At 35.0% G+C, this 17135-nt stretch overlaps 3 protein-coding genes across 4 annotated transcripts; 2 read left to right on the top strand and 1 right to left on the bottom strand.

The window, feature by feature from the left end:
• Positions 1–125: 125 nt before the first annotated feature.
• LOC121238300 lies at positions 126–512 on the bottom strand. Its single transcript, XM_041135134.1, has one exon. It carries the CDS (start codon positions 477–479, stop codon positions 165–167), a length of 315 nt encoding a protein of 104 aa, XP_040991068.1. The 5' UTR covers positions 480–512; the 3' UTR covers positions 126–164.
• Positions 513–2896: 2384 nt separating this feature from the next.
• On the top strand, positions 2897–8256 carry LOC121238268 (nucleolin-like). Of its 2 annotated transcripts, XR_005935099.1 has the most exons (5): positions 2961–3552; positions 4629–4923; positions 6131–6277; positions 6370–6445; positions 7619–8256. XR_005935099.1 is itself a non-coding variant. In XM_041135099.1 (2 exons), the coding sequence occupies exons 1-2, from the start codon at positions 3172–3174 to the stop codon at positions 4872–4874; spliced, it is 627 nt and encodes a 208-aa protein (XP_040991033.1). In that variant the 5' UTR covers positions 2897–3171; the 3' UTR covers positions 4875–5318. The 2 variants fall into 2 exon arrangements, 1 of the variants encoding a protein (XP_040991033.1); XM_041135099.1 differs by lacking the exons at positions 6131–6277; positions 6370–6445; positions 7619–8256 and having other exon boundaries at positions 2897–3552; positions 4629–5318.
• A 5627-nt stretch (positions 8257–13883) lies between these two features.
• On the top strand, positions 13884–14896 carry LOC121238281. Its single transcript, XM_041135113.1, has 2 exons — positions 13884–14119; positions 14245–14896. The coding sequence occupies exons 1-2, from the start codon at positions 13915–13917 to the stop codon at positions 14433–14435; spliced, it is 396 nt and encodes a 131-aa protein (XP_040991047.1). The 5' UTR covers positions 13884–13914; the 3' UTR covers positions 14436–14896.
• Positions 14897–17135: the final 2239 nt, after the last annotated feature.

Below are 17135 nucleotides of genomic sequence, written 5' to 3'. Positions count from 1 at the left end.
AATTTTTCTGTATACATATGAAGGTTAAGAACTATAAGATTTTCCTCTAAATCAGGTACCAGATAGGTGTCAGAAATTCCTGGCGACCTAAGTTCTAACCCATATTATATATGTGTGTACAGAAGTGAAGTAAATTATATATATATATTTAAGAAATGAATAATTCAAAGGGTACAGCCACAGAAGACAAAGAAGCAGCAGAGCATGGCGACCAAAGCCACAGACTCCAACACAGTAACAACGGTCCATAACATGTCATCAAATACAGTCGAATACAACCACCAGCTGAAGTTCCCGATGCTCCACCCTGTTGTGAGGTAGGAGAGATTGACTTCAGGCCACCGGAAGATCGACCACATCGGAGAGAGAGTGAACTCCGGCATCCGGAAAGCTGTCGTGTACCACCACCACGAGCACATCCACCTAACTTGTCTCGCCGTGTCTCCTCTTTCTTCTTTTGTCGGGGCTCTTCTTGGCATATGCGGGTAAAGATGGATAGATATGGGAAACAATTATTAATGGGGACTTGGTTTTACGCTATTATTATCGATTACACGTGTTCCAGCGAGGATTGACCAACCCACCGCATGTTATTTATGACATAAACACACTTTTTTTGAAAAAATAAAATCAAGTGGCATGAATAAGTATATCAAACAAGCAGATTTATATGCTATGTTTCTAAATTTGTAGCGCCGTTAATTTGATGGTAAAACTAATTAGCTTTACTTTTTATCGGTTTGTTTATAAATATGTTTCTAAAGTCTTTTGATAAATGATTCAATTCAAAAAAATTTATAAATTGATATAATTTAATAGGGTATATTAGTTTGTTAACTCGTTTTTATTGTAAAATAAATCTAATATAAAACCTTTACTTTTGTTAGCTCTTTATGATAGAACTTCTCAAATAATTTTAGATGAGATTAATGCTAAATATATTATAGAATATATAAGGCTCGCACACTCCCTTTAAAAAAATAAATTGGAGAAAATGAGTTTTTTCATGTCAATTACAGATTTATCTTTTATTTTTTAAAAGAAGTATACGAAGTTTGTGTATCTTAGGACTGGACAAATAATTTTCCTTTATATAAATATTAATTTATTTTAATATTTTCACAATATTAACATAATTATAGAGCACGTACATTATCTTGTCCCACATAATTAATGTGACTAAGATTTCTAATTCCTTGACTTATAATATGCATGATATTTTGCATAATGAGAAGTACTGCAAACATAATGAAATATCACAATAATATATTCATAAACTGACATATTTTGATATGATATATCAAAATGAAATCAATTTTATTTTTTGATATGTCGTATAAAGACAGATTAATTTGTGAATTTTTATTTTTATGAAATCTTTATTTATACAAAGCATTTCTCTTGTATGATTCAATTTGCCATGAATATCATTTTTTTTTTTCAACGACGAGTTAAGTGAGGAAGAGACTTTCTTATAGGAAAAAAAATCCTCTCAATCTCATTATAGAGCAAAATATAAAATGTTTTTATCTTTCCATTCGTTAATTAATCATTATTAGAAATGCAATTATAAAAATAATTTATGTTTTGCATTAAATTGACATTAATACAACTCATAAGTTTGATCTTTGAACATTAGGTACACGAGTTTACAACTGTTGAGTCAAAACTTAACAATTAATGAAAATTGTTGAGTTGTTGTCGTGTAGGCTTCTTCCACGTTCTGCCTGCCTGCCTTCCTTCCTAATGAAGTCTTTTGAAGATCAAGAACGATACACGGTAGTCGTTTTCAAGAGTATTATTTAATAGCTTAAGATGGTGGAGATCCAAGTACCCACGTAAGGCGTTTTGAATGGACGATGATCAATGATGAGAAATCACAGCCATGCCACCAAATCTGAAAGCCATAATCATATAGTGTAGAGCCGCACATGGTTGGTGAGTTCTGATAATGACACCGCCATGTGCCTCCTAATGCCACCCATATCAGTACATGACCTAAGACTGCCTGAGATATGGAACTAATTAAAAAGGATCTTTGGCATCATCTCTCCAATATAAACAATAACATGAACACATCATTATTTGAAAAATTAGATTTGGTTTGGCCATTTTTGTTATACAGGGATGGGAGTTCGAACCTGATTCTCTTATTTGGAGACCAGACTTTGTCATTTGAATGTGTTTCTATGCTAAGTTGATAACTATCCACATAGTCACCTTGGGCTTGGCTTTCCTTTCTACCAAAAGATTTTTAAACCTTACGCCTGCTAAAAAGCAGATAAATATTGTATATTATTTTATCGTCTTTTTTTTAATTATTATTTTTTTTATCATTTTACTTATCTATCAATTATTTAATCTCAAGGCAGGAGATGATAAAAAAAGGTACCAATAACATTTTTTTGCAAAGAAATAAAACTCAAACTAAAAAAGAAATAACATAAATGAGTAGATAATATAATGCTATGAGGCTGAGAAAAAAAAATATAATGCTATGAGAAGTGGTATAACCACAAAGTGATTACATAAAAGTAATCTCATAATTGACGTGGTTTCATGTAATCTGTTAAATCTATTTTATAATAAAATTAACTTTACAATTTAATAAATCACATCAAGTCACATCAGTTTGTGAAATTATTTTTATATACTCACTTTATGGCTAGAATATCTTTCTAATGCTATTGGATCAAACTAAAACCTGATTCCCAGACTGGGCCCTAGCTATAGGCCTTAAAGTTAGATCCTAGCCCAATCACATGGTCCACTGAGATTCATGAGAAGACCAAAATGGGTAGGTTACAAGGCCCAATAGAATACTCTGGAAAAGAGAAAACCCTAACCCTAGATACCTCAGCCCTTCCCCGCACGTGAGAAGCAGCTGAATTAGAAAGGCATATCGAGCGCCGCAAGGACTCTATCGACACAAAAATACAAATTCTCTAAGGAAAACCGTCCGATCTCTTGACACGTCACCGATCCGCGTGAATTCGTCTTTCAACGGCCGAGATCACGGTTGCAGAGATACTGGTAGAACGAGAACGAAGAAGCTAGCTCCTCTCTGTCCCTTCTCTTTCCCTATTCCCTGTTTTCCAATTTCTGAATTTGATTTCTTTTGCTAGAAAATAATAAAAAGATTTGTCGGGAAAGTTTCGTGAGCTAACGAAGATGAAGGTGATGGAGGATGAGATGGAATTCGAAGAAGAAAAGGAACTTAAGGGTTTGTACGAAGAAGTTGGTGAAGATGGGGTCGAGGATGGTGTAGAAGAAGGCCGTGAGGAAGAGGACGGTGAGGACGATGAAGACGACGAAGATGATGAAGACGAGGACGAGGAGGAAGAGGATGATGACGATGACGATGACGGTGACGTGCAGGAGGTCGTACCTTCGTCTGGTGGTCCTCCAGTTCATTCAGTAGATGATGACGAGGACGACGACGAAGATGAAGACGACGACGACGAAGACGGCGATGACGATGACGACGATGGTGATGACGATGACGACGATGATGAGGAAGACGATGACGAGGAGGAGGATGGTCAAGAGAAGGTAATTATGACTTTTCCCTAATCTTCATCTTATTTTCAATTTCTTTTCTCTTTTTAGTATTTCGGATTTTTTGATCGTTTGTGCGAGTAAAAGTGGTTCAGATCTTTTTCTAATATCAATATTTCTAGTATTTAGGATAAAAATATTAGTTTTCCAGTGAATTTTTTGGATTTCTTTCAATTATTCATTTGAAGAACAAGCTTCAGTCAATGTTGTTTTTCCTCTTAGATCTCGTTGTTGTTTTAATATTGGTAGATAGTCATTTTTTCCTGAGGTGAACATGTTCATTGACATAATTTAATGATAAAACTGAACATATATGACCGATCAAAATATAAAAGTGATGCATATGTATGCTAATCTAGGCTTTGGTATTTGATACTTGTATGCTTTAATTTCTCAATATCAGTATCATCTCTTTGCTTGGTGGTCAGTTTTTGCAGATCTGAAGCTTTTATCGTTTTTTTATTTAATGTTTTAAGCCTGTGAATAAGTACTAATCAGGAAAAAAACGGATATTTGGGAAATTTGTGTGTTTTAAGCCATGGTTCCTTCTGTACGAGTTGTTTTTCTGATGTGTTATGGGCCAGTAGGGCATTTGATGGACCTCATGGAATAATTCCTTGCATAGTTGTTCATATGTTTTAATGCTTGATTTGATATTATTCCCATCCTGCTTCAATTGATGTTTTTAATACTTGGTCATATGTTAAGGGTTTTGATTTTATTGTTTTCGTTGGTCTTGACGATACTGCTTTAACTAAGAAGTTCATTTTCTGACAGATCTCTTTGGGACACACACTATGCCTAAGGTGGAGCAGATCCACATCTAGCATACTTTCATTTTCATGAAATTTTATCCCCTTAACTTACTCTGAAAATTCTATATACCCTAGATTCATGACGAACCCCATAACGTCTCTCTGAAAAGAGATTTGGAACCTTTATTTAATTCCTCCGTTGTATATATTATCTATTTCTAGTTACTGTTTCTTTTCAGCTGTTAGTCTATATTTTGCATGTTCTGACTTCTTTCTGTCCTGCACTTTCTATGAAATCCATGAAACAATCTTTAGGGGGATCTGGGAACAGACTACCTTGTCAGGCCAGTTGGCCGTGCTGAGGATGAGGAAGATGCCAGTGATTTTGAACCACAGGAGAATGGCGAGGAGGAAGATGTTGACGAGGAGGATGAAGATGAAGATGATGGTGACGCCAGTGGGAAGGTCGATGTTCCGGCAAAGAGGAAAAGGCCAGATAAAGATGACTCAGATGGTGATGATGATGGTGGAGAAGATGACGAGAGACCACCCAAGCGATAGTTAGGGTAGGGCCTCTCCTTGGGTTGAGGACTGACCATTGAAACCATAGGTCAATCTCTTTCTCTCACACTTGCTCTTATAAAGATCCATCTATCTCCTGTTTGTAGAAAGAAGGATACAATGGTTCATGGTTTCTGTTGTTGGTTCCTTGTATTATGATGGTAGCAGTCTTAGGGTCATAAATGAGACCTGGTAATGTCTAGTTATGTTTTTGTTTTCTTTTTGTTCTTTTTTTCTTTCGGGATGGGGGGGGGGTGTTCTGAAGAACTATTTGAAAGTGCTGGTTTAGGATATCTGTAAGTTATGAATTTTTAGATGAGGTTGTAGACTTTCATCTATTAGCTTGGTTGCAGGTTCTCTAGGTTGGGTCCTTGGACTCTATTTTGGATTGTTGAATGGTTGGTAAAACTTTTTTATTTATTTGATGTTGGTTGTTTAGGATTTTGATATGGTCTTCATCATCATGGATGATATTAATTATGATGATTATTACTGTTTAGTTTTGTTAATCTGTCTTTAGAGAGCTGAATTAATGAGTTTGTTTGGGAGAGGGAGGATGATTGTAAATCCCAGTTGAAGGGGGTGTGATACATATGGTTATGGTATGCCTGACTGGTTGGATGAAGTTGAAAGAGGATAAAAAAAAAAAAAAAGCATGGAGATCCCATGCTTCTCATAAATGATAAATCATTATAAGGGTCCAGAGTCCTGCATCTGATCCATGCCTCTTCAGTTGCGTTGCGGTTGCTTTGCTGCCTGCTAGTGGATGTCGAGTTGAGGGCAAAACCGAAACCACAATATTATTATTATTATTATTATTATTTAACGCGATATTCTTCTTAGGTGACGTGGGGCTTCAAGAAGGGTAGTAATTGCGACGTAATAGACAAATAGAGTTAGACAACTGAAAATGAATTTTACCCGACGACTGACATTTTTACGGTATTATGCAAGCTAAACACGGAAAAGAATGGGACAGAAAAAAAAAAAAAAAAAAAAAAAAAAAAAAAAGAATAAAAAGAAAAAAAATGGTCTGTATAGGAAAATAGGCGGGGTCCTTTTGGATAGAGAATTTTCATCAACTTTACGAAAGGTCGTTCGACCGCCTTGTACTTTACCATGTTAATAATATTTGACAGACAGACAGACAGTCAGCCACTAGAGCTCAAAATCAGTGGCCTATAATATTATGCAGTACGTATATGTGTGTGTAGTAAAATGATTTTGGACTGACGTGGAATTGGTATTGTGAACAGATGGGATTTTTGCTGAAATGATTATCGGTCCAGGTGCCGTTGAGAAACGACGTGGGATTGATATAGACGGACGATCTAAAGGAAAGCCGTATTCTATTTGGAGAATAATAATGATACGATAACAATGCGTTACCGACGAAATAACAGGTGAGGTGATTATTTTTATTAATATTTTCATTATTATTATTATTCTCTTTTTAAATGATCGAGTTAATAAGTATAATGTTACGCCACGTCAGCTCTCTAAAAATATGGGGCAGTCCTGATTGGGCACCTTGTCCCATTGCATCCTTGGACGATTAAGCCCAAACGAAGGTACGAGACGACAGAAACTCACTTGGACTAATGGGCTTGATCAAAATGTGAAGCCATCAGGTTTGGAGAAACTAAATTAGGAAAATATTACTATGTCATTTCACTCTTATCGTTCCATTTGACTATTTGATAATTTTTTATTTATTTATGTAGTGGTTAAGAAAATAATTTTAAATATATTAGTATATTTTTTTATTTTTTAAAAATATTTAAATATATTCAAAATAAAAAATAAAAAGAAAAAAAAAAATGTTGGGCAGTACGCCAACGGTAAGAGTGGGGCGGTGTAGTAGCCCCACTCACTAAATAAAGATGATACATCATACATGAGATATGTTTGGATATAACGAGAATTTTAAATTTTTTTATAATTTTATTTTTAAACATCACTTATATATAAAAGATTTTTTAATTTTTAATTTTTAATTTTTCACCTAATTATTATTCAAGTATAACAATCAACTCAACTTTTACAAACTTCAAAACAAAACACAAAAATAATACAATTTTTACAAACTTTAAAATAAATAATTATGTTCAAATAGTTTTTTAATTTTATAATATTTTAATTCATATTTTTTCTATTCTTTTCCAAAATCCAATAAAATATTTTCACTCGAACCATTTCACAATACTTCAAATATCCAAACATGCCCCAAGTAAATATACAAAGCCTTTCAAACCATTACCTAATATAATTATCTTCGTAATTACCAATTGTCATAATCATCTCTTTAACTTATCAGCTTCCAGTCTCCACGGTGAGAATATATCAGAATAAATTGTTTTATCTTTAATATTGTTTGTCGCAATCAATAATTTTGTTATTCTTTTGAAAAACTCTTGCACTTCCCCTCTTTTTTCAAATCCTACCTTCTTCTTTTCTTTGCATCTCTATCTTCTTATTTCAATAAGTTGGCATTGTGCATCAATCTTGAATTTTTTCTTTAAAAAAAAAAATAAAGGATAGTCTACCGATGATAAAAGAAAGTGCAAGAGAAAAGTAGAATATGAGTATAGCAGGTGACATTACTTATTTATAACTATCAGTTCTGCTTCTAAGCGGTTGAGCTATTATTATAAAGAAAACAGCTCTCTTTTCATCTGTTGCCACATCAAAAATCACACAATAATCACAATACTCTCACTCACACTGAATAACTTCGTCTGCAGAAAACCTCCACGATCAGAAATCTAATTGTCCTCCACTTTGCTCTACTTCGTCTTTTTGCATCGCCGCCAGAAAAACCTCCATGACCAGAAATCTCAAAGTCAATTTCACCACCACCACCAGCTCAATCTGGCGCCAACCGTCTGTTGCTTTCACGAATTTCGCACCACCGTCTCCCCTCGCATCCCTCTCACATGTCTCGCACGACTTCCCCTTCACACAGTTTTGACCTCGTCGTCCTGTCTCGCACAGTTGCTGAATCTTGCTCTACCCCTTCACATTGATTTCTACCTCCACTAGTCCGTTGCCCACCATCCCAGTCGCCAACTAATTATGATGAAAGGAACTACTTCTAAGTTGAGAGTGTTTCTAGAGAAATCAATTTCAATGAATATTATCGAGTGGGGGTTGCGATGCACTCCATGATAGGTGTGGTGAGAAGCCTACATGTCAGTTTACTATTGACGGGCTGTTAAATAGGTAAAAACGGATGGACCGGTTCTAAAATATTCTCTATAATTATTATTTAAGATTTTTAACTTGTGGGGTTGTGAGTTTGATCCTATTATTGCTTTTTTATTCGTAGTGGCAAAATTTTGTGCCCGTGTGGTTGTATTGGATTGGCCACCAATGCTCACACTGTTGTCTCTTTTTTTGGAGGAACACACTGACTGTTAGATACTACGAAGGAGATGACAACTGATTTTAAGAATGTCTCGATTGATTATACAATTCAGTTGAATTGATATGAGATATTTTATTGAAAGTTAAATAAAATATTATTATAATATAATTTTTATTTTAAAATTTAAAAAAATTAAATTATTTATTATATTTTATATAAAATTTAAAAAATTTATAATAATTAAATAAGATAATACGAGATAATTTATAATCAAACCAATCCTGAGGCCACCGAAGTTAGTGGCTTCATTGAGCTACTTTTTTGAGCTACTTTTAAGTGATTGGACATGTATTGTCTTGTGGGTTTGATTCTCATTGTGGATTTACTTCTAAGAGTTTCGGATTCGAAAAAAATCAGGTATGAATGCACACTCCTATAAAAAATCATTATTTTCTTCTCATTTTTCCTTAAATCCAATACCTCTCAAGACTGAGAAAATACTTGAGAAATGAAATGAGATAAAAATTTTATAAATAGTAATAAAATAATTTATAAATAATAATGAGATAATTTGAGTTAAATATTTATTAGATTTTGGATGAGAAGCGAGAATAAGTTAAATAAAAAATATTATAAAATTAAAATATTGTTAAAATATAAGTTTTGTTTTGATATTTAAAAAAGTTAAATTATTTTTATTTTTTATTAAAATTTTGAGAAAGTTGTAATGATTAATTTGAAAAAGTTGTAATTATTAGTTTGAAATTATTGAAAGATGTTTGAGAGGAAATGAGATGTGATGAGAATGGATAGGATGACAATTATTTTCAAGAAAAATATTACTTATCATCCCACACCACACATCAAGATGTAATTTGTTATTTTTATTCTTATATTTAAACACATCTATTTACAGATCATGTTCTCCAGCCCTTCAAGTCACACTCCCAGTCTTGGATGGGTACATACTATAAGATCACCAAAGTTGTTTAAGGCCCGGTTTGGATTCGAAGGTGACTTCGAATATATGAGGATGACTTTGAATATGTGAGGATGATTTCGTATGGTAAAGTGGTCTGTCAAACCACACTCATCTCAGAACAAACTCTTGCATAAGACAAATGTGATTTATGATCGTTGCTTTTCAGCTTTTTCACTTTTGACTGTAGGCAACTTCACATCGGGTGTAATGGCTCTGAAGGCCCTCCCACCCACCCTTCACCCATTCGGTTCACGCACACTCAGCTCCACGCAAGACACGAATCGCCCTCACCGAAGCTCCTCAGGCTCAGCGGTCATCTCCGCGCAGACCTCGTCTCAACTCTGGGTAGTGATACTCCCTGCCATCATCAACGCCAGACCGAATGTTAAGAGCCGTTTATCACGGCTTGAATGCAGCAGCTCATCTCCAATCTCCCGTAATAGGCGTGTTCGAAGGCAAGCCGAGTTTCAGAAGCAACAAAATTTCCCATGGCCAGAGGCAACTCAGGGAGGTCAGTCGCGTACAAATCTCAGTCCAAGCAACCGATTTGATGATCTTCCATATCTGGTAACCGTACCCAATCACGTCCCCCTTCCATTACAGAGATTCCCCTGCCCCTGACCCAAACACTGCGACCCTTTATCTAGGGTTTTCATGATACATCCACATCAAACAGTGTAGATTTAGGTATGTGGGAACGTGGGATTTTACATTAGAAATTGATTGTGTCCCCTCACAAATGAAGGCCACAATTCTGAAAACCACCAAACACCACACCTTAAGAACTCGATTCCACCATAAGCACCTTCGGGGTACCCGTATTACCACCACGGCTCCAACAACACGATCCTTCCAAGTATGTGTATCTCATCTCAATTCATCTACTGCTGTGTTCCTTATGCGAAATGTGTAAATTTCAGTGGGCATTACTCTTGTTTTTTGAACATGAATTTGACCCTAATTTGGTTCGGCTTGTTGTTATTGACCGAGATTAATATGAATTGAACAAAAAACATGTTATCCTTAGATTAGATGAATCGAAAACTTTCCTTACTCACAAATTTCTGTGGATGCGCCTGAGCCTTTTATTTTTCCCCCATTTTTGGGACCTGAAGCAAAACAAACTTATATATATATATATATATATATATATATATATATATATATGGGATGTATCATGCACTTTCATTTTAGTAGCTGTCAAACCACTTTATTTGATTCGCATGAGCTTATACAAATTTAGAATAATGAAGATACTGGAGCTTTATTCCAACTCTCCAGGACAGTTGAACATTGCCTTTATTCCCCACGTATTGAACTTGCACAATAAGATTGTACAAATGAAATTGATCCCCTAGTGGTTTTTGGCCTGTAAGTCTCCATTGAAGAGAGAATCATGGTTTATAATTTATAATTTGTCACTACCTTGATGTGCTTTAAGCATATTGAATTATGTTTATATAGTGTTTTTTATTTATTTATTTATGGTATCATACATAAATAATATAACATTTTTCTGTGTTCGAATGATCTTTTTCCTGCAAATTACATATTTTTCCTTCACCTAGCAACTTATAGCAACTTACTTTCTATCTATCTAAAGTTTACATAGTGCTCATTCTCAATATATGAACGTGAACCACAACAGCCATTCCATCCTTGACTATGAAGACAAGCACACAAGAAAATGGCCATAACAACTTGACCAAAAAATAGACGTGCAAAATTGAAAGTTTTAACTTTAACTTGGTAAAAAAAAAAAATACCCATGTTGGAAGATTATTCATTGTTGGCCAATTAAAAGGTACCCCTCAAGGTAGAAGACTCCGTGCTTGGCACTTCACTGGTGCTCCGTGTGAGTATCTGCACTGACCACAGGGTGTGCATTTCTCCAACTTCACACTGTTTTCCAGTGTACAAAACAGTGTGACTTTGTAGTTTGTAGTTTGTATGAACATCTTGAGACTTTTAAATGCTACAGAGCTCACATATTGGAGCCAATGGCTGCAGTGATAGACCATCAATCATTCGCAATGTTTCCTTCTCTTCAATATACTTATTAACAAACAAGTTTCCTCTCTTGAATATACTTAAATAATATCTATAGTACTCACTCATTTTACAAGCATCTGTTTAAATTTTTGTTTTTATCCTGACATGTCAAAAATAATATAACCAAAAAATCTGCACCATGGGAATGCCTATATTAATTTCTATCAGCTTTCCTAATAACCAAAAAATCTGCAATTCTTCCAAGTTTGTTAATTTCTATCATGGCCCTGTGTATTTATTAATGTTATGTTTCTGGGGTTGTTATTGTGGTACGCATGTAGTTGAATGTGGTAGTGGGGTGTTTTGATTTTTGTCAATTCTCCTCTACTACTATTGTGTACTTATATATAACAAATATATATGGGGATTAATAAACTTCCGTCATCCATGTTCCCATAGCGATACTCATTACGCTCATCTGCTAGACATTAGCCGTATCAACAGGTATGGCTCATTTTTAATTCCGGGTCATTACTCATATTAACGCATATAACGTAGCGTAGTTGACATGAATTTTTTTTTTTTTTTTTTTTTTGTCTTATATTACCATTTTAGCTATATGAAATGGATGACCCAGAAGATACGAGCCGGGATAATGTGCTTTGGGGCGATACCATGGAGGAAATATTCATCGACATGCTCTACCAGGACGCCTTTCAAGGTAGATTAAAGGGCGGAAAGATAACGTTTAGAGAGCATGGAGTTTATGCACAGCGACTCACCGCTGTTGGGAAGAAAGTGTTTGACGGGAACCAGGTTCGTGGAAAATTGACGAGGTTGAAGGGGATGCAGCGCTTGTTTTCCGATTTGTTGAGCCAAACTGGTATGGGTTGGGATCCCGACACAAAGACAGTAGTCGCGAGTGACGAGTGCTAGGAAAATGCCATTAGGGTAAAATTTTAATTAAAGTTAACCATCTTTATTGCACCAAACAGTACGTTTGAGCACTCGATGTCTGATTATTAACTGGGTATGTTTCTTCTGTAATTGTTAGGTTAAATCGAAATGGGGGAGGTTTCGTACTTTTGGCTGCCCAAAGTACGAGGAGTTGTGCACCATATTTGGCGCTTCAGTTGCATACGGGACTATGCAACACGCATCAACACAGCTACCCGCAGATAGCGACGAGGAGCGGCGTCTGGATGAGGAGATGCGAGCTCGACGCCCTCCCGCACTAGGCCATCGACAAGGATTGCCCATTGACAATGATGGCTTTATTGACTTGATGGGGATCGGGTCACCTTCAGTCGATGCAGTGACACAATCATCACGTAGGCCGAAGACAAGAAAGAAGAGCAATTTTGAGGTGCAGCTTTTTGAGGCAGTGGAGGAGGTGAAACTGACGCAGAGAGCGAGGCGTAAACGATATGAGGATCAAGAAGCTGTGGAATCATCGAAGCGCAGCAAAGAGTCACAGCCTAGTGATGGGACCAATGGGGGGTATGATCCGATTAATCATTGTGCGACGTTGCTCAACGAGCTTTCCCCGAGGTTGGAGCCATCCCAACTTGTTCGCGCAATTAAGGAATTATTAAACTCAGATATGCAACAGTTTTTCTTGTCCTTGGATGCTGCAGGGAGGGACGATTGGGCCCGTAATTGTTAAAGTAGGCTCATTTTTAATTGTTAGGTTATATTTTCGATGGCATTGTCACCCTTTATTTTTCATGAGACCATTTGTATTCCTTTGATGAGTTTATAAACAGCTACTTTTCCAATGTGGATTGTCTGTTTGATTTGTTGTAATCTCATCGAAATGAGGACGGATTATGAAGGCCCTGTTTTAGGCTCTGTTCGGATTATGTATGATTATATTGGATTATGTTTAATTATTATATGGTTATCGTAATGCCCCCTTATTATTTTGTTAACTTGAGAGAGATTATTTACAACTGTTGTAAAGATAAAATGTACGAATTAACCCACTGTGCACAATGGGAATTGGTCAGCAAGAAGCTACTCGATGAACGTGAATCGAGATGCAGATGATATGTTCCCTATTGTGTGTTGGACTGATGGTAGTGAAGATGACCTTGCAATTGATGATCTTGAGACACTCGCATTTCTTGTGAGGGCTGGTAGAGAAGCACAACAACAGCTTAAACAGCCACAACACAATATTGGATTACGGGGACATCAATATATTTTGGAACTTTTGAATGGGAATCCAAGAAATTGTCGCGAGTTATTCCGAATTGAGGTTGATGCCTTCCGCGCATTATGCAACTTGTTACGTTCAAATAGTTTTTTGAAGGATACTAGAAAAGGGCTGACCGTCGAGGAACAAATAGGCATGTTCACATCGGTAGTGGCGGCTGGAGACGAACAACAGATTGTGGGGCAGCGATTTCAACATTCAACGGAAACTGTTAATGCCCATGTAAGGAACGTTATGAAGGCCCTGTGTAGGCTAGGGACACATCTTATTTACCCAACTCACACATCCGGGGTGCACCCAACAATCGCAGGCAATCCGAGAAATTATCCTTGGTTTGAGGTAAGTTGTTTATGGTAGATAATAAAATATAATTATGATTATATTGGGTCATTGTTTTGTAAATTACTTGAACAGTATGGAATCATATGTATCATGTCCGATTCTTCGTTTGCAGGGGTGCATTGGTGCAATTGATGGGACCATGATCGACGCTGTTGTACCTGCAGAGGTGCGTGAGGCATATCGCAACCGGCATGGCAAAGTTGCCCAAAACGTATTGTGTGTATGTGACTTGGACATGAAGTTCACATTCCTGTACACTGGTTGGGAGGGAAGCTCGCATGATGCACGTGTATTCATCGATGCATTGTCTCAGGGCCGCAACGCATTTCCAATGCCTCTCGATGGTAAATATTTAATATTATATAATTATTTTTGTCTAAAAAATTTTGGGTCTTTATATCTGCTGTTGTTAAATCTGTGGGATTCGTTGCTTGGGGCCTGATTATCTCAGAATGTTAATGGTTGACAGGTCATTATTATCTAGTCGATTCGGCGTACCCATGTACTCGAGGATTTATGCCCCCTTACCCTAGAGAGAGATATCATAGAAGTGACCGTCAGGGTCAGCGGGGATTTAGGGGGTATAAAGATTATTTTAATCATCGTCATTCATGCATTCGTAACGTAATAGAACATACATTTGGGGTCTTGAAATCATGATTTAGAATTTTAAGACTCATGCCTGGTTATAAAGTTGGGAGGCAAGGGGATCTGATCATTGCATGTTGTACGTTACACAATTTTATTAGAATGACGAGCCCGAATGACTGGTTGTTCGAGGAGTGGAGAGATATGGAGCTCAGTCCAAGCGGTCGTGCATATAGCGACGCCGCAATTTCAGGAAATCATCCTGACATGATCGTCGAATCAGCCCGAGCTATGGCTGCAATTAGGGATGACATTGCCAAACGTATGTGGGAAGCTAGGAGTGGTCATTGACTTATATTGATAAATATTGACATTATTATCAATATAAGGGTGTAGTTAGAGATTCAAATGTATTACAAATTTGATTTTGGTCTGGCAATATATTACTAATCTATATAGATAGGGAAGTTTGTAGCAAATTTATTTAGAAATATGGTTGCTAATATTATAAGCTATATACGTAAATTTAGTTTCATAAATGATTGGTCGATATGTAAATTTTATCGTACACAAATTTACAAGGATTGATTTTATAATTTAATGATGTTATTTTCCTAATTGATTATCACTGACTATAATTGAAAATTAGAGGTAGGCAAAATGAGCATTACTACGGTGAATATGGGAAACGAATTTAAGCACAACTATTTGAAAAAAATTATTTTATATATATTAGTATTATTTAACGTTTTTTTTGCAAACAATTACAATTGGGATTTTTGAATAAATGATTATTATTATTATGGAAATTTTGTTGTAAAATTTCATTAGAAAAGACTATTGTAATCTAAAAATTTTTATTATTCACTTCATTAAAAAAAAAAAAAAAAGTACCTGGGTAATTTATAATTTATTATTACTTCTTTATGAATAATTTATAAATAACATTAATATAAAGTTAAAACCATATTAATTCATAAATAAATTACAACTATTTATAAATTATTTCAACTCATCTCATTACTATTTATAACTCATCTCAACTCATCTCAACTCATCTCACTACTATTTATAACTCATATCAACTCATCTCACTACTATTCAAAACTCATTTCAAATCATCTTAAATTATCTCAACTCATCTTCGAATCCAAACGATACCTAATACAACCTTGGTTCACCAAGTGATGTCTGTATTGGTGCAACGGTAGAAATCAGCTATGACCTATTTTATTATTTTATTTTTTTAATAATTAAAAAAGTATTTTTATTTTTTTAAAAAATATTTAGAGAAGACATGACCAAGTAGTCAAAGGGTCTAATCAATTAGATTATCATGTCAAATCTCAACATATTCAGCATTATCATTAAAGACTATGTATCATTTCACCGTAAAAGAAAAAGAAGCAATCTTGGTAAATGTCATCTATGTAGAAAGAGAAGTGCTACCGATCATCACTCTCAATCAACATCCTCTAATCCTTTAATAAAAATAATTTACTAGCTTTATAACTTTGGTATTGCTTTTAAAAAAACGCTTTTTTATTTTTTATTTTTATTTTTACTTAAACAAGAAGATCTGAAGAGTGATATATATATATATAGTTTTATATAAACATCATAAATCCTCCCCATCTCAACCTTTATCATGTGGTCCAGAGTCAGACTTGATTGTTATAATTAAGTTACATGAAAGAACTTGCATATAAATTCACTTTCTGATCTCCTCAGATCCAAACACAAGGTTTTCTGTTCAGTGCTGCAGCATAATAGTTGCAAACTCGTGAAAATCTCATTAGACGATATATATATGTATATATATATATATATATTATATCCGTCCAGTCTATTACTTTTTGATTGTATAAGAATATATCGAATTGGGTGAGAGGGAGAGAGGAGAGAGAGAGAGAGAGAGAGAGGAGGAGGAGGAGGAGGGGGGGGGGGGATGGAGTTTCACTTTCACATCATAAATAGAGAGGGATAGAGAAGTACTTTCAAAGCTGCAATATTTTGTGATAATCGATCAATTAAACGTAAAACGCCAATGATAATGACACGTAAGCTCAAAAACTTTGCCGACAATAAATTCACTACTGGCACTTTGACGGTGGCATTAATTTATTTATTGTACTACCGACCAATCACCAACAAATTTCTTCGATCTATCTTTGCGAGCATTTTCTTTCAAACTAAGACGAAAAATTATGCAATTCTCATCTCTATAGATAATTTAATAATAATGATAAACACATGTTACTTTTTATAATACACTATATAATTATGTTTTAAAATAAATGATAATTTAGTAAAATATTTTATAAAAGTAACATCATTTTAAAATATGTGTTGTAAAATATATTATAAAATATATTATGTAGATATCATTGATACATTATTTAATATGCATAAAATTTATTTACTTATAAAATAATTAATATTTCTATATATTGATATGCTAAGTCTTCTATATTAATAATGCATTTGATTTAAATACTTGTTGACCAAGGAACGGCTGTCTTGCTATGATTATTGCTTAAGACTCAGAGGAAGAATTTTGATTTTGGTTCCAGACATCAATTATTCCCTAATGGATTAGGTCCAAACGCACTTTGTACCCTGGTCCGTCCTCAGCACAACTGGACTAATAAATGTATTTTTTTTTTAAAATGAAATATAGTTTTCATAAATTCTCTAATTTTATGTCCAAATTAAATAGTTTAAAATTTAAATCTTCTATGACCAACGTTAAATATTGCAAAGTCGTGTCAC

The sequence above is a fragment of the Juglans microcarpa x Juglans regia genome, chromosome 1D (assembly GCF_004785595.1).
Source record: "Juglans microcarpa x Juglans regia isolate MS1-56 chromosome 1D, Jm3101_v1.0, whole genome shotgun sequence".
NCBI lineage: Eukaryota > Viridiplantae > Streptophyta > Magnoliopsida > Fagales > Juglandaceae > Juglans > Juglans microcarpa x Juglans regia.
Note: the sequence above shows the minus strand (reverse complement) of the source record. Positions and strands in the feature narration are given on the sequence as shown.

What these genes read in the sequence shown, in the direction of transcription:
- LOC121238268 (XM_041135099.1), top strand. Translation starts at nt 3,172, where the DNA reads ATGAAGGTGATGGAGGATGAGATGGAATTCGAAGAAGAAAAGGAACTT. An exon ending in AGGAGGATGGTCAAGAGAAG is followed by an intron (nt 3,553 to 4,628) that starts GTAATTATGACT and finishes AACAATCTTTAG; the next exon opens with GGGGATCTGGGAACAGACTA.
- LOC121238281 (XM_041135113.1), top strand. Translation starts at nt 13,915, where the DNA reads ATGATCGACGCTGTTGTACCTGCAGAGGTGCGTGAGGCATATCGCAAC. An exon ending in ATTTCCAATGCCTCTCGATG is followed by an intron (nt 14,120 to 14,244) that starts GTAAATATTTAA and finishes AATGGTTGACAG; the next exon opens with GTCATTATTATCTAGTCGAT.
- LOC121238300 (XM_041135134.1), bottom strand. Translation starts at nt 479, where the DNA reads ATGCCAAGAAGAGCCCCGACAAAAGAAGAAAGAGGAGACACGGCGAGA.